Source organism: Dendronephthya gigantea, unplaced genomic scaffold (assembly GCF_004324835.1).
Source record: "Dendronephthya gigantea isolate DGI-Jeju-01 unplaced genomic scaffold, DenGig_1.0 000004F, whole genome shotgun sequence".
Classification (NCBI taxonomy): Eukaryota; Metazoa; Cnidaria; class Anthozoa; order Malacalcyonacea; family Nephtheidae; genus Dendronephthya; species Dendronephthya gigantea.
This window is the reverse complement of record NW_021163014.1, coordinates 39235-62462: the sequence shown is the minus strand read 5'-3', so window position 1 is coordinate 62462 and position 23228 is coordinate 39235. Positions and strand designations below refer to the sequence as shown.

At 37.2% G+C, this 23228-nt stretch overlaps 2 protein-coding genes across 2 annotated transcripts; one reads left to right on the top strand and one right to left on the bottom strand.

Annotated features, from left to right (window-relative positions):
- Window positions 1–11011: 11011 nt before the first annotated feature.
- LOC114544170 (putative ATP-dependent DNA helicase Q1) lies at window positions 11012–12441 on the top strand. The gene is made up of 2 exons (XM_028562885.1): window positions 11012–11523; window positions 11655–12441. Exons 1-2 carry the CDS (start codon window positions 11012–11014, stop codon window positions 12439–12441), a joined length of 1299 nt encoding a protein of 432 aa, XP_028418686.1.
- An 875-nt stretch (window positions 12442–13316) lies between these two features.
- On the bottom strand, window positions 13317–14603 carry LOC114544158 (uncharacterized protein K02A2.6-like). The gene has a single exon (XM_028562875.1). It carries the CDS (start codon window positions 14601–14603, stop codon window positions 13317–13319), a length of 1287 nt encoding a protein of 428 aa, XP_028418676.1.
- Window positions 14604–23228: the final 8625 nt, after the last annotated feature.

Sequence of the window (23228 nt, the reverse complement as noted above, 5' to 3'; positions counted from 1 at the left end):
TCGCTAAATTATGTTGTTGTCTGGACCATGAATTATTGGTATTTTCAACAAAGTTTTGCGGATCGTGTGTCAGTTTATAAAGGATTATATTTGGTGATATTTGTAGTATTTATATGGATGATTTTTACCAGAGGTCGGCAGATGATATTCGTCGATTAGGGAATCGGCTGTTGGGCAGAGAAAGTAGGCGATTTTAGCATTTTAACGCAAATATGTCTGTTTTTAATAGGGGAAATCTATTATCATAAACTTTGAGTTTGCGAGTCGTGTGCATACTCAATTTCGTTAAATAATATTCAACATTATTCAGGGGGTGTTGTTGATTTCATTAAGAGGTCGGCAAATTGTACACATATTACCACAAACATCGAAATTTTGATTATGTTTATTTCTCCTATACAATTCCTAATAAACGGGCAGCCATTTTGAACGATATGAATACATTAAAAAGCAAAGTCAGAGGCCATTTTGTCGCAAATTTCTGGTAATGTTGCCTTTTCCCTGGTAATGTTCTCTAAGAACGCCAAGGGCTCGCCTACCATTATCTTTTGCTTCTCTTATTATAAGAGACAGACTTCTATCATCCAGACACTGGACTAGCTCGGCGAATGCATCTGCATTCTTTGCCGCATCTAGTTCTTCCTCATTTTCAGGAGGGATGAATATTTGGTAAAGCTTCTAGAGTCTCATGTACCCCAAAAACTTAACTTTCCATAACTCATACTTGCTTTCGTCTTCATCGAAGATTAGCCCTTTCCTGGGCTCATAACCTGTTAAGTTTCGTAATGTTGCCATCTCTCTCTTGGGTCAGAAGCACAACATACAAGGTTTGGAAGCTTTTTCATCTAATGTATTTGTTAAAGAGTCACTCGTATTTATATGATAACAGCAATTTGGATTAATCTATCTTTACACAGTTATTTTACTATAAATGGAATACAGTTTTCATAAGAGAATGAATATAGTTTTATGGTATGGTATGTGACTGTTCAGTCCGAGTATCCCTTTTTGGTTACATAGTTTTCTCTACACTTATTTATATATATGTATTTATATCTGAATCTATTTTCGATTACTGTGGTCTTATTTTTGGTTAGTCTATATGGTTAGTCTTTATTACATTAATCATCACTAGTCTATTTTTGTTTAATCGGATATACGAGAACATACTTCAACAATTTTCTTCTGGCTTATTCTAAATTTTCCTTCCTTTTTAACATCATCATACAAACGATTCACTTCACCAAACCCTCCAGTACGCTTAGGATTATAATAAACACTAGATAAGTTTTCGTTCATGTTCAGGCGTGAAATGAGGGATTGGCTTTTACTGGTCGACGTTTTCAATACTTTCATGCCTCTCACTTTGCAATTGAACAATGTCTCGTTCCACATTGTCGACTGGCTTGTAGTTTTTAATGGTTTTACTGTTTTACCGTTGCGACCAAAGCTTATGCCTAACCTAAACATCTTCTGCCTGTTGTGATTTTCTTGACTTTTTCTAAAGGAATTACCCATGTTTACACCATGGGTCTTGTCTCACACTGAATATGTTGACCATGTACGTGTGGTATAAAACATGCGTAACATTAAAAAAACGATCGAACTGTGAAAGAAAGATGTCTCCATACAAACCTGTGGATATGGACAGCAAAATGTTTTTGATAAATCATCGTCTAAAATGTATCAAAAACAAACTGCTAAAGTGTTATGCAAAAGAGATATCAATGATGATATCACAACTTGTGGTTGAAAATTGTGATTGCTGTATTATGGAAAATTTATCTCAGACAAATAATCAACGTCTCACTATGGAAAAGGACAAACAGTTATGTATGTATTTCGACGAGACATTGTCAAAAATCTTGAAGACAAAGGTCACAGAGGCTTTTACTGAAACCCAAAGACGGTGTATAGACGGTCCTGAGCTGTTCAAGTACACATGTGATGATTGGAGAAGTAATTTTTGTACAGATCAAAGACGATTGCTAAAAGAAGAGACCTTTAGGTTTTTGTAATAAGTGTGTTTACTGTAATCATGAAAACCATTTGTATAAAATGACATTACTTTAAACTGTATCCTCAGTTTGCAACTTGCCATCCAAGTGTGCACACAAGTCGCTCTCTCCTAAAGCATCCTTAAAGAAAGAGGTTTTATGCCCCAAATCAACTGGGATAAATGATCTAAAGAAAAGTGGCATTAAATTAAAAAGAAGAAAAATATTAAGGGTCATAAAAACTGCATAAGATACAGGAATCCAAAATCAAGAAAACAACTAGTCATTCTATGGTACTCCAACGAATCAAATTGGTGATTATCCGAAAAGCAAGGGAAACATCAAAATGTAAAAGAATTGAGAAAGACTCTAATAATAACACTCTAAATCTGCAACACTTCATTTATTGACATTTGTTTAAACATATAAAACTTTCATAAAGACAATATAGCCTAGTTTTACAAAAATGTTCTATGTAATTAGAATCCGAAAGGAAGTGTTTTGTATTCATCAATAATAACACGTTTGTAATATACCATACAGTAGTCCTTTTTCATTCGTTTGGTCTCTATATACTTTGTTTTGGTGTTTCGAGTAATCTTTGCATGAAGGTATACCAAAGCACAAATCACCTCAAAGTTAACATTTTGCCTTGCGGTGTAATTCAATGTGATACCTCATATCACCGAGGTACGGACCAGTGGAAGGCATTGGATCACCAGGTTTACTGACAAATATCACTGAGTCAGTATTGTAATACAGAACTCTTTCTTGAAGTTGGTCCAGAACCTCGTAGAGTTTGAGGCAAGCGTAGGCAGTGGTGAAAGCAGCAATGACAACATTCATTTTTGAATTTGGTGGGATGAAATTTTCGTTATTCTCTTAATGAATTCATTCGATCAATTCATCATTCATGAATTTTGCGTCGAGAACGTTGATTTCATCTGAAGTTAGGTACTCAAAGTAAACTTGTGGGTCTTTTATTAATTCTACTTTCGTCATATTAGGACGTTGTGCAAATTTTCCTAAAAAGTGAGATAAAATTCGTCAATGACAAGGAAAAAAAGATTACTGTGTACTGCATTGTTTGTAGCATTACACTTACCCCAAAATGAATTCAACATCGATTTTGCCAATGCACGAAGCCCAGGATTATGCTCGATTTTGCATGAGTCCAGACGGATTCCTTCTCGCTCGTAGTACTCTTCAATGTAAAGGTGTCTCTGTTCCTCTGTTGTGCAGTTCTTTGGATACCCACTCGCTTCCTGTTTGATTTTCAGAAACGTATTGATATAATCTTTAAACAGTTCTTCAGATTGTTGTGGAAAATGCCATACTTTGTGGAGTTGCAAGGTTACGTAACCTTTTTCTACGGCCTTTTCTAACTCAACACTGCACCACAGTCACCTTGAATAGCTCTTTCGAAGTCGGAATGGGTACACTGGGTCTGGTTGCCCAGGGATATAAGCTAGTGAAATCTAAATAGCTGACGTCTTTATGACGTCATGATAAAAAGTCGTTAATAGTTGTACAATAAAGTTGTACATTAAAAGTTGTACTTTAATCAAAGATTCATACAACACCTTACTTTTTCGCCATCTTTGCATTCGTGAAATAGTTTGGCAGCGTTGGTTTGACCACCAAAGAAAGCATCACGAGGTTCTAAAGGATCAACTATATTGTAATTTTTGAAGTAATTCTTCATATTTTCGTCATATTTTAATACTTGCATGATGTCACACTCCCATACTTCTACAACAATAAAGCCCTGATCTCTCAGGTAACTCGTCTTCTCCATTGTAGCTTGATGGTTTTACCATTAACACTGTTCAACATATCTCTGGCATAACATTTTAAACATCCTGCAAAAGTTTAATAAACAAAATATTAGACATGAGCATAGAAAGAAATGATGAGGTTAACAACCTACCGTGCCAAAAGCAACCATTGATTTCATAGGCTATGTTGGTCTCTTCATGATAACCATTCAGCAGATAATTTCCAACACGTTTCTCACCGGCATTGCGGGCATGTTGGATGTAAATATCATTCTTTTCGGCAGGATAGGTTACCCATTTTAGAGCAAGAGTCGATTGCTTGTCTTTCGGACGATAGCCATGAGGGGGGATGACGGCAATACCGCAATAGTATTTTCTTTCAGAAAATTCATTCGAAACACCAAATTGCAGGCTGATGCAATGGTGAGACATTTCTCAAACGGGTTGATACCCGTAACATGACGAAACAGTTTGTGAAATTCTAAGCAACAACGTCGTAGAATATCAACATCTGAACAACAGTAAGTTTGAATTTCTTGTTGGAAATTGAACATGTAATTGTTTTCTTTTAACTGTTATGCCATTCCAAAAACTTTTCTTTCTCATCAGGAATCATTCCATCAGGATAGTAAAATGGACTTGGAGGTATTGGCCCAACGTAATGTTCATTCTCCTTTTTGTTGAAAAGGTGAGGGAAATAATCTTTTGCAAGCTCATAGAGACCAAAGGTTTTTAAAAAATCAGCAAGTCTCCTGGGTATGAAACTGAGAGAGTCGATGAATTTAATCTTGAATATTGGGACATTTAAGGTAAGGATTTTGGCCCCTTTTCTTGATAACATCGAAAATCAACGCCATGCTTGTGTAGGAATTGTTGAATAAAATAACCGTCATAGCCTCGAAAATTATGGGCTAATACAATACAGTTTGCATGCTCCCTAGTAAATAACCACTCACAAAACTCATTTTTCGTATTATCCCTTTAAATATGCACTCCTCTCCTGCTTCGTTTTGGACTATGCATAGTTGGGTTCATGATTTCTGTTTTCTTGACAACATTCAAAGTCAAAGAACAGGAGTTGATTGTACTCACTTTGAGGCGAGTTGTCTTCATCGTTCGCCTCTGTGTCAAGAAGATTCGCTCCTTCATTTATGTCTTGTGTTTTTTTCCCTTACGGGCTGCATATAACATTGGTGACTCTCAGTTTGCACATAGACATTGCGCATGTAGAGCAACAAGTTTCATTGCAGTGATGCAAAAATCACACCTCAGTTTACTCCATTTTACAAAAAGATCACAATAAAGACACTTACCCAAAATGGAAAGCGAAAATGACGAGCAAAAAAGGCAGGCATGCTAGTTATAACGTCATAATGATTTTCATGCAAAAACAAATAAATTCTTTTCTCTTTCTGGGGATCGGAATAAATTATGGCATTTTGATGCTCCTTCGAAACAATATTGATTAGACAAATACGTTTGAAATTGTTTCACTTCATTTAAACCACAAGAGCGGATTGGAACTGTAGCTTTTTCCTGTAATTCATAGGCTAATTGTGTTTGCATTGGCCAGGGATGATCAACTATACTTTTATAACGATTATCGCTTTCAATTTTATTGATACAAAAGAACTAGTGCCCTAGCCAAACGAATATTATTCGCGTTTTGAGTTCGAACTATAGACCTTTTTACAGTTAAATGCTTTTCCAAATTAATTTCACTATGTTTTGTCCCGGTATCTCCGTTTGGCATTTCAACATGAACTAAATTGATACCGACGCTATCATTCAAACGAAATTCCCGATTAGATTGAACAATGCACACTCAAATTCGGCTAAAACGTGTTTGATTGTAAGACGAGAAAATGGCATACATGGAAGTGAAATAGGAGTCTTGAGCTGAGGCGATTGTAACACAAAACAGATTTGATCGCGCTCAGAGTTATCTGCATGATAGTATTTAGCAAAGTTCCAAAAATGTCATTAAAGTTGATTGTGAAATTGATAGAGTTCCAAATCAGCAAACCTTACACTGGTGGTTCTAAACTTTTTAACATTTACTTGCTTCAGGTCATTTACTGTAAAATAATTGCTATCACTAACCTCGTTTGATGCGCTTGCACCCTCATTCTCTTCATCGACAGATCTCTTATGCCCACGGCCTATCTGTTGCAGAGGCTCATCGTTTTGCCAATTGTGAAAAATCTCTCTCTCTTTGGGCAACCACTTGGTAACTAGGTTATTTAATTCTTCAGTTGCCACAATTTCCCGAATAGGTTCATCATTCTGCCAGTCGTACAAGAGCTGCTGTCTTTGATCCGGCAACCAGGAATCCGAAATCTTCGCTGTAAGCCCAACATGTTTATTTTCGGCACCGCACTCTAGCAAACGGCTAATAATCTCAATTTTCTTCTTGAAAACTAAGCGTTGTTCAAATTCACTCAGGATGTAAAGTCCCTCCAAAGCCGTCAGTTCTTCAAGGGTTTGACATTCAGATATTTAACTTCCAAGTTCATGTCTAAATGAAAAAAAAAATTATGCGTAACATCCCTGTGTTACCATGGTTACTGCACTGCTAATTCAAAAGAGTTGTTTTCTTAACCCTAGGACGATCTCTTGAAGAGAGTCATTTTGACTCATTTTGGGTTGACACCTGCAAAGATTCGTTTTAACCCTTTAACTAGAGTCATTTTGACTACCCATGGAGTCGTTTCAAAATGACTCTTGCAAGAGTTAGAATGCAAATTAACTCCTCAAAAGTGTCGTTTTGAAAGAGTCATTTTGATTTTTGACTCTCCTCTGGCATCAATTTTACTCTTATTTGGAGTCATTTTGAATCCTTTTTGTCATCGATTTTACTCTTATTTGGGGTTACGACTATTTTGTGGCATCAATATTACTCTTATTTGGAGTCATTTGACTCTTCGTTAGCATCGTTTTACTCTTATTTGGAGTCATTTCGACTCTTCTTTAGCATCAATTTCACCCTTATTAGGAGTCTTTTGACTCTTCTTTTTTAGCATTGATTTTAGTCTCATTTGGAGTGATTTTGACTCCATTTTGGCATCGATTTTTTTCTTATTTTGAGTCATTTCAACTCTTCCTTGGCATCAATTTACTCTCATTTGGGGTCATTTGAACTCTTCTTTAGCATCGATTTTACTCTTATTTGGGGTCATTACGACTATTCTGTGGCATCAATTTTACTATAGTACTGTACACCATAATTAGTTTCATGAAGCTTGCATATAATACAAAAGGAGAGTTTGAGTAAACGATATTTAATAATGTATATGCAGTGAGTATTACAGCATTACCATACATGCATCCTGCAAATATGTTTTTTTGAAGAGAAAGTATATATACATTAATGTAGTTTATATGTTGAGATTCTTTATAAGGATTTTGAACGTCTGGCAACTCACAAAGGAACAACACAATGAGACATTTTTGTGGCATATAATTTGGGCAGGAAGCACTCGAAAAAAGGTCTAGAGGCTCTAATTAACCTAAGTTTTTCCTAGGGGAACAGGAGGACCTCTAAGTTGCAGAGGGTGTGAGCCAGCTCTGTGCATGTTGTTCAATGAGTTGAGACCTGATGATCTAGGGACCACCATTAGTTATACTGAGACAGTAAGGTAAGTAAAACCCGACAGAGCATGCAAAAACTATAGTTTTTTCTAGAGAAACAGGTGGACCTCTAGATAACAGAGGAACAGGCGGACCCCTGTTCAGGTCAGTCAGCTCGACTCAAATATTGTCTGACTGACCCATCGAGTCTCTAGGTCAGGTCATCAGGTCGCGTTTTCAACCAAAATAATAATAATAGTTTATTTATCCATCTTAGGTATAAATGGATTTCCAATTACTAAATATGATTAAAATTTATGTATATATACAAATATAATAAATTTACGATTTTAAAATTGTCTATAATAGTGCATTAGTCCTTGGAATAAACGATAGTTTATACCTATTGGTATGACAGAAGAACTGCGGTAGAGTTCTTAGATCATATGTTGTTGTCACAATATCTGGTATGTATTTCCTGCAAGGGTGCGTTTCATTATCCATAATTTTCTTGTATTCACGTAGCATGTCACGACGCTGTTCAAGAGACTGAAATGGGTCAGACGGCAAAGCAAGTATTTTTAGACTTCGAGTTTGAATGTTCTCTACCTCATCTATTAAATATTGTAGTAAACCACTCCAAATTGGGGCTGCATATTCCAAAACCGGCCTAATTTTTGTGAAATAACAAGTTAAACCTACTTCCGTCGGTAAGTTTGCTCGGCGGCATTCCCGGAGGTGGAATAAACGTTTGTTTGCCTTTTTAGTAATTTCTTCAACGTGTGTGTTCCATTTAAGGGTATTGCTACACCAAAAGCCCAGCAGCTTGAACATTTTTACTCTTTCAATTGTATCATTACCAATCATAAGTGAAGGTGGTGCAGGAATTCCTTCTTTGAAGCAAATCCACATATCTTTAGTCTTTTTTATATTAAGTTCCATCTTGTTTCTAAGTGCCAAGTCATTCGTTGCATCTAACACCGTTTGCATGTTGCCAGTGGAGCAATATGAGATTGCCTCATCCTGAGTGCAATCATCTGCATATTTGTATGTATTAATCTGCAAATGGTTGGGAATGCAATCTTCAAGATCGTTAACATAGACATTAAACATTGTTGGTGAGATGACAGAGCCCTGAGGGACTCCAGAAGGACAGGACCTAATAGATGATAAACTCGCACCTATTTTTACTCGCTGGCTTCTTCCTTCTAAAAAACTCCTCGTCCTCATCAAAATGACCCGTACAAATGAAGTGTTGTCCAGAAGGTGGTCGGCAATTGTGTGTGAGTGCGTCCTTGAACAAACAGATTCGAAGATATTGTGCAGTTGCCGTGGTAGCATTACAGAACAAAACATACGGCAGGCTATGAGTTTGCAGGAAGGATCAGTGGACGAGTTGTTTGGCCAGATGATGACTGGAGTAGATATGTTTTCATAGCTCAAACCGGGCAGAGTTTATTTTAATAAACGCTTAAAAGGCGATGAGCCAATTATTAAACAGCATCCACAACCAAAAGGGTCGGTTTTTGAATGCTTGATCAAGACATCCTAATATTCCGCGTGGAGGATATTTGGGTGGAAAATAATGTCATTGGGGAATAGGTGGCACTCAGGATTAAATGGAGAATTACATGTGAATTCACTAAAGCGCAGGAAAACAAAAAAGGCCGGAGTGAAGGTGGCCCAAAGCATCACATTGTCTAAACAGTCTGCAAACTGAGGACGTAGGGCAGAATGCAGGGACTCGAGTTTGGTCACAGTGATAGGCCGTCAATCCCACAATTTTTCACCCTTGAGGTGCTTCAGACCTTTCAGACTTTTCTCTAATATTTGCATGCTCCCCATGTTGAATGGGATTTGAAAAATTACGTGGAAGTAAGACACGCTAGCTAAGTATGTTTTAACAGTTGAATATGAAACAGATTTCCGACTAGATGGCCGATGAAGTAGAGCAGATTTTTGGATAGATGGCCGACAAAGTAGAGCATGGTAAGTTCAGTTGCAAGGCAGAATGAAATGAATTGTTTTATGCCAGCAGTGTAGGTTTGTTTGGTTGACGGTGCCCATGAATGCTGAATAAGTTCATAAACATGGTCCTTTAAGTTTGAATCATGGATACTGGGATGACGCAGGGCAGAGGAGAGGCCAGCAGCGCTAATTGTTTGAAGATGTCCATTTGAAAACGAGAGAGCGATGCCATTGTCAAATCCGCATACATGCCTGGCCGTAAATGTAAAGTTGTTTTGCAAAGCAATATGGTCACATCATGATCCATCCTTTCTTGATCATATTTTGCACTTATTTTTTCTTTATCATTTTTCTTGCACCCTTTTTTCTAATTCTTAATGGTGCAGTCAACCAATAATATCAGTCTTTATAAATTTGAATTTGTTTGGAAATCATTTTGAGAGTAATCGCGTCTTGTTTTTTTGTTGCCATAGCATGATAGCAACGTCGAGTTTTGTAGCTCAAATTATGAGCTGTTTTACTACAAAAAATATTACTTTTTTAATAAATAATATAAAAAATTAATCCAGAAAGTCATTTTAAACTTTTTGATCCTTCAAGAGGCTAATTATTTGGAAAAACAGACAAAAAGAGAGCATTTGTTAACTCAATATAAATATACTGGCAAGACCTGGCTTGTTTCTTTCGACCATAAAGTGCGGAATCTCTTCACTTCTTTAATTCCTCCGACCAAGCGCTCAACCATCCACATTTCCAATTGAAAAAAATCATCTCCATTTATAGGTTCACCTACATATCCGGGAGTCTTGTAAATAGTTCCAGAAAAGGCAATGTTCTTCTTTTATATGTAAATTTAAAATTTATGCCACAAGAATCGTGCGGTATTTCAGTTTTTCCCTCCTAAGACTGTCCAATATTATAATTCCAGATTTCCAGTTTAATATCACTGACTGCAGAGAGCAATGGCTGGACGTAAAATTTAAAAAAGTAAATGTAACTCATAATTGTGTAGAAAAATGGCTATGCTCTATAGCTGTGAAATATGTTCAGGCAATCGCATGCCATTTGTTGTGCTTAATATGGCATTGATTGTTAACCATTATGGGCGGTATCATCATCACGATCCTGATTTTTACGTCACATGCAAGGTTGGGGGTTGTACTGCATGATATAAAAAGTGTAAAGGCTACAAGAGTCATCTGCGCCGTTGTCACAGAGACATCGACCAGTTCCCTATTAACAAATAAGTTATTTTCGAGATAATTTTGGGCTTGTGGTAAGTCCATAAATATTGATATAAATTTGTAGCTAGCTCTTGTATCACACACTCCTTTTATGAATACCTACTTTTAATGCACCCATCAATGTTAAGCCCAATAGGGGGAAGATCAAGCAATACGTATGTGGGGTATTTGATTTTTTGGGCAAATATTTTATTAATTCCCCTATTGGGCAACAAATATTGGTGAAATGCCTTGCCAATTTGCAATAAATTTTAATAATAACAGTAATTTGGTTCATGTTGCCCATACTCATGTTCAACCTCGTACCCAGGGTCTTTACCCATGGGGAGAAAATACCCTGGTATGGGCTGGTCATGTGACCCTAAAGGAATTCTTCTACTAAGTGGGGTGGGTAATTAATCGCAGGCTTAATCGAATACAAGTACGAGGTTGAATCGAATAAAGAATAGAAAGCATGGGTTTTTTGTCTTGTCTTCATACTGCTATCAATAAAAGTGTTATTTATAACAATATAAATTTGAAGCCAAAACAAGTAAAGTGCTTGGAGGCGCTTTATAAAAAGAAAGACTGTGTCGCTGTTTTACCTACAGGTTACGGAAAATCATTGATATACCAATTGCTGCCATCATTGCTGAACAAACAAAATATCTTTGAACAAATACAATTAGGTCGTGAATTAAGCCTAAATACTCCTGTTATTCTTGTTGTTTCACCTCTAAATTCTCTTATTTGTGATCAACTAAGAAAGCTAAATAACGGCGCGGATTTGAAAGCAGTATTTCTTGAAAAAGATTCCACCAGTTTCTGTGAGGCACCTGATATCAAGGACGCATTGTTTGACATCATGTTTCTTCATCCGGAGGCATGTTTGTCGTCAAAAACAGGAATGGATTTATTCCAGTCTTTGCCATACCAAAAATCGGTCAAAGTTATTGTTGTCAATGAAGCTCACTGCATTTTTGGGTGGTAAGTTAAACAATATTCTTTTGTTTGAAAATTTGTTCCAAACTATATATAACTGACTGATTTTAGTGAATGTTTAATTATTCAATTTTATGTTCACATACCACCAAACATGAAATATTTTTATGTTTTAGGGGTGATAATTTTAGGACTGACTATTCCTATCTTGGTATGCTGTGCTCTTTTTTCCCATCAGTTCCAGTCTTAGCACTTACTGCAACTGCAAGCAAAAAAGATAGAGAAGTAATAAAGAGCACCTTGCACATGAGGAATCCACTGGAAGTTGTAGGAAGCTTAAACAGAACAAATATTTTCTTCAAAAAGGTTTTCAGGAATGGTCCAGATATTGAATCATATGAAGAAATTTTAACACCAATTGCAATGAAGCTATTAGAACAAAAAACTGAATTTCCCATGACAATTATTTATCTCAACTTAAGATGGTGTGGATTTGCATATAGGCTCTTTGAAAGAATTTTAGGCAAGGAGCAATATTTTCCAACTGGTGCAGACACAATTCCTGAGAATCGATTAATCTCCCAATTCCACTCGCCACAAACTGCTACCATGAAGGAACATATTTTGAACGAACTTGCACACCCTGGTTCAAAGTTGAGAGTTGTTTTTGCCACAGTTGCAATGGGCATGGGGGTGGATATGCCCTCAATGAGAAACATTATCCATATTGGACCACCTAGAACTGTTAGGGAGTACATGCAAGAAACTGGACGAGCAGGCAGAGATGGATGTGCCTCAACGGCTGTGTTGTATTATAATAATAAAGACATAGCAAAGAACAGGAAAGGGATCACTGAGGAAATTAGGGACTACCGCAACTTGGATTATTCATGCATGAGGAAATTTCCTTTAGATTGTTTAGATGTGACACTTGGAACAGGTTGTTGGCCACTTTTGCTGTAGCAATTGCAGTTTGGTATGTGATTGTGTTAGTTGTAAAATGTAATTAATTAATGTAGGTAATCAAGAAACATGATAAAAATATATGATTCCATAAAAGTGTAGGTGCAAATGAATTTAATTGAAAAATGCAAAACCTTTAAATGGTGTTTAATTGAATTTTTGTTTGAGAATATTATTCGCAAATTAAACATTTGTATGTATAGGAAATGGCATATTGTTCAATGAGAAAATAAGAAATTGCATGTGTATTTATACTAAATATTATCTCCTGAAACACAAGTGCAGTTTTTCATTAATACATTGAGAACAAGTGCATGGTACTATTCGTACCATGATTATATCCCAATTACTGTACAAAAAAGTTGTTGCTTTTGCATGTGAGGGCAACAATCAATGTTCAATTTGTACACTTGGCTGATCAAAATCCAGTTAATGGTTATAAAATCTATATACACAATGAAATTAAATTGGAACTTAATTTTAGTTGAGTAAACATTTCCAATCATTATTTGTACAGTATGCATAGTATTACAAGTCATTTTTTTAATTGTCAGCCTCATCACTATCTCCTTCTTCAGCATCTTCTGTTGCTGTTACATTGTATAATAAGTTTTTCTTATGTTTGTCCTTCAATTTAACGAAGTGGATGTATTTAACAAAGTGATTGTTACCAATAAGTTTTATGCCTGATATCGTTGTACTGGCTTTGACAAACGTCCACTCTTTGTTACAGTAACATACGGTGCAGTTGCTCTAACATGATTCTTTGCATTTGTCATCACATGATCACGAGGAGGCAACGGTTTTCTGTCTGCTCGTCTGCTTCGCATATCTGACTCCGATTCAGCCACTTTTAAAAGATTCCTGCGGTTGCGTCAATAATCCTTACTGTTCACCGTTACGATATACGATCTTGGTTGTTCAGGTGTTGGTGACCTTCTAACAACTCCAAAACGTGCATGCCCAACTGGTGTTTGAACTCGCACTTTATCACCGATTTGAAGACTTGGTAAAGGACGTGCTGACTTGTCGAAATATCTCTTTTGCTGTAACCTTTTCTGCAACAACTGCTCATTCACTGACAAAGGATCAATCACTTTTGGGACAAGCAATGGAGAGGGTGTCGGTAACTTGGATTTCAATCTTCTGGCTTGAAGGCGTTGTGCTGGAGAACCAAGAATTTGATCACGAGGTGTATTTCTTAGATTGAGAAGTGCTATGTAAGGATCAGTTCCGTCATGCTTGCACTTATCCAGCATTCTCTTGGAGGTTTGAACTGCTCTCTCGATAAGGCCGTTACTTTGGGGAAACCCAGGACTGCTGGTCTTGTGTACAAAACCCCATTCGTTGGAGAACTCTCTAAATTCCAAACTTGAGTACTGAGGGCCATTATCTGTGAATAATTCGTCTGGTATTCTGAATCTCAAAAAGTGCGCCTTCAACTTTTGAATAACTGTCCTGGATGATGTCCCACTGTTTAAGGTATCTAACTCAAACCAACCAGAATATGAATCTGCTGTTATAAGATAATCTGATCCATTCCACGTGAAGAGATCAAATGCAACAACAGACCAGGGTCGAACTGGAACTTCGTGAATCTTGAGAGGCTCTTTTTGTTGATGGTGACGATAGGCATTACAAACAGAGCACTGTGGCAACAAGGCTTCAACGTCTCTGGACAAAGCTGGCCAATAAAATATATCACGCACTCTGTTCTTCATGGCTTCCGAACCAGGATGCCCTTGGTGAATCTGGTTGAGGTATTCAGACCCCAAAGAAGATGGAACCACTATCTTTTCACCTTTAAAAACAATGTCATCTTGCACAATTAGTTGCTCTCTAAAGTTAAAGAATACCTGTAGCTCTGTGTCTGTTTCTTTCAACAATTCGGGCCAGCCACTATCGATGGTGGCTATCAGCTTGGCCAATACCGGGTCAGAAGCTGTTTCTTTCTTTAGTTCATCCATTTTCCAAGGTGCAATTGGAGTGACCATCAAAACTTCGAATTCATCTTCCTCATCTGCCATAGTTTCTCCCAAATGTGCACAGGACAACGTGTCCGCGATGTATAACTCGGTTCCTTTCTTATAAACAACACTCAGGTCATAACACTGAAGCTGCATCATCATCTTCTGCAATCGCTGAGAACTGTAAACAGGCATCTTTTGAAAAGGGTTTCTAGGGGCTTATGGTCCGTCTCAATTGTTACTTGTCTTCCTTAATAATGATCGTGAAACTTATTACAGGCAAAAACTACCGCCAGTAGCTCCTTCTCGATTTGAGCATATTTTTTCTGGGTCGCTGTCAACGCTCCAGATGCATAAGCAACCGGCTTACCATCTTGTAAACACGCTGCACCTAGACCATGACTTGAGGCATCACACGTCAAGGTAACCTCTTTCTGCACATCATAAAATTGGAGGACTGGGGCTGTGATAATGGCGACTTTAATCCTGTCGAACGCTTCTTGTTGCTTATCACACCAAGACCATGATACACCCTCACGGAGTGATGCACGTAATGGGGCTGATATTTCACTCAACTTCGGTATAAACTTTGATAAATACCTAACCATACCCAGGAAACGTGGAAGGGCTTTTGGATCTTCTGGTGTCTTCATCTCCACCACGGCATGAACTTTCTCAGGATCCGCTTTCACGCCTTTCCTGGTAAGAAGATGACCAACATAGCTCAACTCCGTCGTCTTGAACTGGAATTTCTTCTCTTTCAACTTAAGATTAACTTCTCGTGCTTGATCCAAAACTTGAAGCAAATTACGATCATGCTCTCCTTCTGTTCTCCCCCAGACGAGAATATCATCAACTATAATCTCACATGGCAAACCAGTGAACATCTGATCCATAGCTTTCTGGAATACCTCGGGAGCTGATTTTATACCAAACGGCAAACGCTTGAAATAAAAACGTCCGTATGGTGTATTGAATGCTGTTTTCAATGCAGATTTGTGGTCCAAGGGTATTTGCCAAAACCCATGAGAAGCATCTAAGCTTGCAAAGTATTGTGCATTAGGCATTCGAGCTATTACTTCGTCGACAGTTCTCATCGGATAATGTTCCCCTTTTATAGCTCCATTGAGATCTTTAGGGTCGATGGAAATTCGAATTGCATCTGAATCTTTCTTTCTTGCAACTACCATCTGGGACACCCATTCCGTTGGATCTGTTACAGGCGCAATGACTCCTTTTGTAACCATATTATCAAGCTCTTGCTTTACTTTGTCTTGAAATGCAACTGGAACCCGTCTTGGTGGTCGAACCACTGGTCTAACATCAGGATTCAGTTTCATCTTGTATTTAATTGGCAATTCACCCAACTCGCCATCAAACAAATCTTTATAATCATCTAGAACTGCTGCTTTCGTTAGTGTAGGACATGGTTTGGTATTCATTGGTGACAGGACTGACTTAATTTCTTGAATGTACTTGACTTGTATAAGCTGTTGACCGAGACTATCTTGAAGTCCTATTAAAGGTTTTGCTGCTTTCTCGATAACCTGAAATTTTAAATTATGAGTCACCCCGGCGAAGCAACACTTAAACACCGTCTCTCCTAACGTTTTAATAGAATCCCCACTGTAGCTCACTAACTGAACCGGACGACTATTATCGATCTTCTCCTCCCGTCGAACTTTTTTAAACAAATCAAATGGCATGACATTACAACGAGCGCCGGTGTCCACTTTTAATTTTACATCATGATCATTAATTTGTATGGTTGAATAAATTTCTTTAATTTAATCAATAACAAATATCTGTTCGTCATTTGTTGCACATTAATCAGGCTATCAAGATATTTTAGCATGGATTTATCGTCTGAACTTGGGGGGTGGTATAGCGCTCCCATGACAATTGAGGATACATTGACAATAAAATATTCTTGCTAACCTTAGGTAATTATTATACCATATACAAGACCCGAGTGACGTACCTAATGCAGCGTGCGGTCAAAATATATTGAGAATGGCAATATATTGAGAGTGTCTTGTTTCATTAAAAACCTGACTGTTGGGCTAGCTATGGTTTTCCTCAAGTAACGCAATAAAGCATCGGTCAAAATATCAGTTCTATGGTTTGGTTTCTTTTCTTTCGTCATTTTTCAGAATCCCCGAATATAGGCCCAAAGCCGCTCTAGCATCTCGCCATAGGTGAGAGCAAAGTAAATCCTTTTTTCATTGCGGGTTAAACAAGACCTATATTTAAATTGTTAAAAACATTGTTATATGTATATTGATAGCTATATTTATGGTCGAATAACATTCCTATATAAGTATGTAGCCACAAACTTGACATTTTCCATCTGAACTGGAGATCATCTAAAAGCTCTTTTTCATCTTGGTTCTTCAAAAAATAAGACTTCAGTGAGGTCTTTCTGTACATGCATGCATGCAGTCAGAATTGTATCAAATTGATGCCAATCTCAAAAATATATTAACACTGAAGTGCTTACATGCAAATGTTTTGTTTAAGGTACATGCAATATCGTACAAAACGTTGATCTTTAAAGAAGGTTTATCTGCTGCCACCTTTTCCAGCTCTGTAAGTAGGTATCCACACTGCATACGATGAGCTAACAATATCATCACCAGAAATTTGGGACATTTTGCGCAGTTGTTCAAAATTTTCACAATCAGCGGTAATTCATCATAACTGATCTCAAAATATGACGGATTATGAAATATGTCATAGAAACTATGGCGGCGAGGTCTCACAATGTTGTTCCCTATGGTGTGCTACACAACCTGAGTTCTGTGGATCTCCAATACAAAGAAAGCAAAAAGAAGCGGAGAACCAATGTCAAGACTGTTGGAGTGTTTCAGGCAGAGCGACTAGTTGCCTGTAAATCCGATAAGGAGGTAAATAAATATGAAAGCTAAATATACTCATTTATATAAGGTGGAAATATTGTCAAAATATAAACTGAAACATTTTATCATTTCTTAAAATGTCATACTTGATCATAGGGAACGAAATGCCTAGTCAAATGGGACGGGTACAATTCCTTTGAGAATACTTGGGAGCCAGAAGATCATATATCTCCAGCATCCATAAGGTATGAACATGCTGGCTGCTGCTTTATTGTTTTAATATGTATATTATTTTATAAAGAATCTAAACAAGACATCTCCAACATCAATTATATAAAAAATCCCCTTCTTAAAGCTGTTGATTCTAAGGTTCACACAAACCCATTTCGACGTTTTTAGCAAATGCCAGTCGGATTTGCTTGACATGTTGAAAAATATGCATGTCATTTCAAGTTTGTGTGATCCTTGGAAAGACATCTATCTCCTTTCAATTTTTCAAGTTTGTTTACACACTTTAAATACTGTTATTGAATAGGTATTTTGAGAACCCTAAACCTCCGCAAGCAATTGTCAATGTTTGTGTTGACAGGATGAGGAGAGAGGTTATGGATAGCCTTGGTCACAAGGGACCGGAGCAGAGAGTCACCATAGAGTTTCGCCATGATGTTTTCAAAATGTTGTTTGACGGCCTAGGAAAACAAGCAGAACAAAGACATTGGAAATTGTACGAGGCTAAAGATTTTAGTCGGTGTAAGCTGCTAGACAACTGGACTTACAGGCTAGATCAGCATGGCGATGGGACTATGATACGGTTCCCAGTTAAAATGAGGACTTTTCTTGGTCAGTCACCCAAGAATTATGTAAATGAAGGAGGGCAGTTTTGTCAAAGTCCCTTGTACATATGTAAAAAAATTGTCAATGCTTTTCATTAAACTTCGATCATGTATTAATTAAATCATATTCTCAAGCTTGATTACTTAGGGGGTAAATACACAACATAAACATTACATACTTACCTAATGTAACCTTCAAAAATTGTCATATTGCCCATTAATTATTTTTATCCAACTTACCCATAGACCTTGGCCCTGTAGGGTCAAACCAAAGTGCGTGAAGAAATCCCACAGTAGTGATGAGGACTCTGAAGGTAGTATGACTGATGATGATTATCTTTTTTCAATGTCTGACGATGAGCAAGAGCAGTCAGATGGTGATGATTCACTTCAAATCAGTGTAGATGCTATGGAGCAAAGAGACACTTTGTTGGTGTTACACTAATTGTGAACTATGAATGTTCCTCTGGTCACAGATACAGATTCTCTTCCTCCCACCAAGTCAATGATATTTATGTCAATGATCTACAGACAGCTGCATCACTGATATTATCTGGTAGCAATTATGCCAAAGTGGAACGGATGGCAAGTTTCTTGAATTTAGAGTTTCTGTCTAAGTCCACATATTACAGGTACCAGTGACTGTACTTAATACCAAAAATATACTGTTGGTGCAGTGATATGAGAAGCGATATCCTGAAGGAGTATTCTGGAAAGGAAGTTGTTATTGGTGGTGATGGCCAATGTGACTCGCCAGGCTTCAATGCCAAGAATCTTTGTTATTTCATGGTGGAAGTAGATTCAAATTACATTCTTGACATTGAAGTCTTGGATAAGAGGCATGTTGGTCTCATCTCCACCAATATGGAAAAATAGGCAGTACAGCAAAATCTAGATCGCCTAACACAAGAAATTGATGTGGTAGAGTTAGTGACTGATGCATCAACACCTGTGAAGGCATTACTTGGTAAGCTTTATATAAATTACAAATTCATGTAAGATATGAAGAGTATAATAAGTTTATAATATAATAAGTTTAGGCAATTTTTATGCTACATTTGATGTTGTTTGAAGACACTGCCATGCTGCTCCCTGGTTTTGTATTTATGTTTATATACATTTGTTTAATGACGAAGTTTTTCATTACAGAATCCAAATACGCAAACATAGTGCATAGCTTGGATGTTTGGCATAAGTAAAAGAGCATAAAAAAATCTCTGGCTAAGGTTTGTAATTTTTACAAATATTGTAAAAATATTGTAGTATATAACTTGTTTGGACAGGCAGAGTTTACTATGACTTTGACTTACAGTAATGTGGTGTAAATTTTAGTTGGGTAAACCAAAATCAATGCACAAAATTAAAGACTGGTCAAATCATATCATACGACATTTCTGGTATTGCTCCAGTGAGTCTTGTGATGGTACCACCTCTGATGATGAAGCATTAAAGCGAATGAAGGTATTTATTCAATGGTTGTTCATGTGAATCATTAACTTGGATTCATCTGGTTATTCTACTTTGTCTAATACCCATTACACAATTCTCTCTACACCACCTTTAGTAATGAAATTATTACTAGATGTTTCTGTCAGTCAATGTGTCATTTACTCTCTACAGTGCAAGAAGTTTTTCTAATGAGTTTTATGTATTCTGTCAAATGTAATGAGTTAAACATATGTTTAGAATTAATGGATTGGATTGCTGTGTGGCACCGAGACCAACCAACCAAGTTGCGTGGGTAAATGAACACTTTATTAAAAAAACACTAGACTATTTATATGTTTATACAGACATTTACATAAGACATTTACATAAGACATTTACATATACTAACTTCCATTACAGCTACGCTCCGGCAAAAAGGACACATAAATAGTGGCTTTATTGACGATTTCTATTTACAAGGCCAAGATTTTTCAGATTGTGAAAATGATATACTTGATACCATAAAATTATTTATCAGTTTAGGCTTATATGTGCACCCTGACAAATGTGTTTTGACTCCGTCACAGGAGATTTTAATGTTAGGTTTTCTAATTAATAGTCGGAATGTGGTTGTTAAGCTCCCTCTTGACAAAAGGGAACGTTTACGGATCTATGTAGGCGGACTATGCAAATGAAATCCAGCACTATTCAAAGTATAGCAAGTGTTATTGGGTCACTTGTCTCTGCCCTTCCTGGTGTTGAATTTGGCAGACTGCATTATCGCAATCTTGATCTCATCGTTCTGATGCAGCAAAACAAGATCTTTCTTGGTGGATAGATAATGTTATGCAAGCTGTTAGGCAACTACGTCATCCTGAAGTCTCCCATTCCTTTCAGACAGATGCTAGCGATCTTGGCTGGGGCGTAAACTGTACAACGAATCCTACTTTACAATCTCAAGGGTTGTGGACAAATGAACAGCGCACCCTACATATTAATGTAAGGAAACTTTATGTTGTTTTTATTTCTTTGACAATATTCTTTAAGGACATATCTTCAGTGCATGTAAGATTTGAGTTGGACAATAAGACTGCTGTCAGTTACATTAATCATATGGGGGGATGCAAATCGGTTGCCTGTGATATAGTAGCAAATAAGATCTGGGAATGGTGTATTCCTAAGAATATTTGGATTACAGCAGCCTATATTCCAGGGTACTCCAATGCAATAGCAGACTCCCTGTCCAGAAAACACTTTTCAGACCATGAATGGCAGCTTAATAAGCAGGTTTTTCAAAACATTCACACAATTTTCCCGCGACTTAGCATTGATCTCTTTGCTTCCCAGTTAAATACCCAGTTAGAGCGCTATGCCTCCTGGCATCCTGATCCACATGCTTCAATCGTGGATGCATTTAGTATAGCATGGGGAAGTGAATATTTCTATGCATTCCCTCCATTTAGCCTCATTCCAAAATGCCTGGGGAAGATCTCGGAGGATCAGGCAGAAGGAGTATTAGTGGTCCCTGCATGGCCTGTATACCCAGCTTCACTTATCATATTCCAGTATTAACACTGCTTGATCTGCCTTATCTTGCTTTATATCTATTGATAATTATCCAGTAGGTAAACACCCTTTGGTTTGTCGGTTTTTAAAAGGAGCATTTGAAAGAAAACCACCCTCAAATAAGCATTATTCAATTTGGGATGTCAAGATAGTTCTGGAGTATTTAAAAACATTCATTCCTAACAGTAGCTTGAGCCTTAAGGAACTTAGTCTCAAGTTGGTTATGCTGTTGGCCTTGGTGACCATTCAGCGAAAACAGACTTTGGTTCATTTAAACATTAATACTGAATGCATGTTGAAATCAGAGAATCCATTCATTTTTGCTCGTGATAAGCATGTAAAGCAAAGCAGACCTAATTATTCAGTACCACCTGTAATTGTTCCCCGTTATACTCTTGATGCTGATGTTTGCCCATATATGTGTTTAGAAGAGTATCTGGTAAGGACAAAGGATTTACGACAAAACGAAACTTTGTTTATTGCGACCATAAAACCTTATCGGCCTGTGGGGACTCAAACTTTAGCTATATGGATTAAAATAGTCTTACTAGGTGCAGGTATCGATGTTTCTATTTTTAAACCAGATTCTACGCGACACGCTTCTTCAACAGCAGCTTTTGCAGCAAATATTCCAGTCGACGAAATTCTGAAAAGAGCAGGCTGGAGTAGTGCAATGACTTTTAAACGGTTCTATCATAAGAGTGTTATAAATAGAGTTATATAATATATGTGTATTCCTCCTAGTTGGTTGTTGATTGTGATATTTAAAATGATTAAAGTAGCCTTTAATTCTCATAATGTCTCTTAACCTCTTTAATTGTACTCACAGAATACCGCGCAAGCTTTGAAGGCTTCATGTCAGTCCGCAGGTTACTATTTATGGGATAGAATTTAAAAGTTAAACGAGACTTACCTTAAGTTGAAGTTTGACTGGAATTCTATCCCATAATAATAGTAACCAAGGACTGACAAACCCACCATCCCACCCTTGGGGGTTTTCAGTGTAGCCTTTTTCTCCTTGTTTTCTTTTATGCTTGGTTACTGTGAGTAGGTTAAAAGCAATGATGTGACGTCACTCCCGCTGAGCCTGCGTTTGTTCTTCATGTCAGTCCTTGGTTACTATTATAATGGGATAGAATTCCAGTCAAACTTCAACTTAAGATAAGTCTCGTTTAACTTTTAAATTAAATTAACTTGTTCTCTTATAAAATGATAAGAAATATAAATGTGCTTGGTTCGATTATGCAGTTTAGGATTGTGTGACAATCGTGCCTTGATTGTCCTCGAATATGATTGAAGGTCTATCTTGCTTGAATCCAATATCTGTGAGTAATCTTCTAAGCCATACAATTTCTTGACTTGCCATGATTAGGGCTACATACTCTGCTTCAGTTGTAGATTTAGATACACAGTTCTGTCTTTTACTACACCAACTAATTGTATTGTTCGGTATCTGAAACACATATCCCGATGTCAAACGTCGCATTTCCACATCTCCACCCCAATCTGCATCAGAATATCCACACAAAGTAGGATCATCACCATTTGCAGTAAACATGAGACCATAGTTAAGTGTTCCCTTGATATAATGCAATACTCTCTTACACCTTGCCAGTCTTCTTTCCCTTGATATAATGCAATACTCTCTTTACACCTTGCCAGTGTTCTTTCTAGACATAAACTTTGAAAGAGCTCCCACTGCAACAGCTAGGTCTGGACGAGTAGCAGTACTTGCATATGTTAGGCAACCAATAGCCATCCGATAATTATGAACATCTACTGGTGTCTCATTCTCGGGTAAAGACTCAAACTTTCTTCCAGGTTCTAATGGGGTTGAGATAGGTTTACATGTTTCCATTCTGAATCTATTGAGTACTTGCTCTAGGCACTTCAGTTGACAGATAGTAAGTGTTCTTTCATCAGGCTCTCGCTTTGCAGACATACCGAGAACATGACTTACTTCTCCCATATCATCAACTTTGAATCTCTTAGCAAGAGCTGCTTTCTCCTTCTTTAGCATCTCTGTGTTGTTAGAAAACCACAAGATATCATCAACATAAAGAGCTAGTATGATGAAATCAATCTTTCCATCTTTACGCTTAACTGACTTTATGTAAATACATGGATCTGCACTG

Excerpts from the sequence above, each read along its gene's own strand:
- LOC114544158 (XM_028562875.1), bottom strand. The coding sequence starts at position 14,603 with ATGCCTGTTTACAGTTCTCAGCGATTGCAGAAGATGATGATGCAGCTT.
- LOC114544170 (XM_028562885.1), top strand. The coding sequence starts at position 11,012 with ATGGGTTTTTTGTCTTGTCTTCATACTGCTATCAATAAAAGTGTTATT. Across the intron at positions 11,524-11,654 it reads GCTCACTGCATTTTTGGGTG|GGGTGATAATTTTAGGACTG; the intron begins GTAAGTTAAACA and ends TTTATGTTTTAG.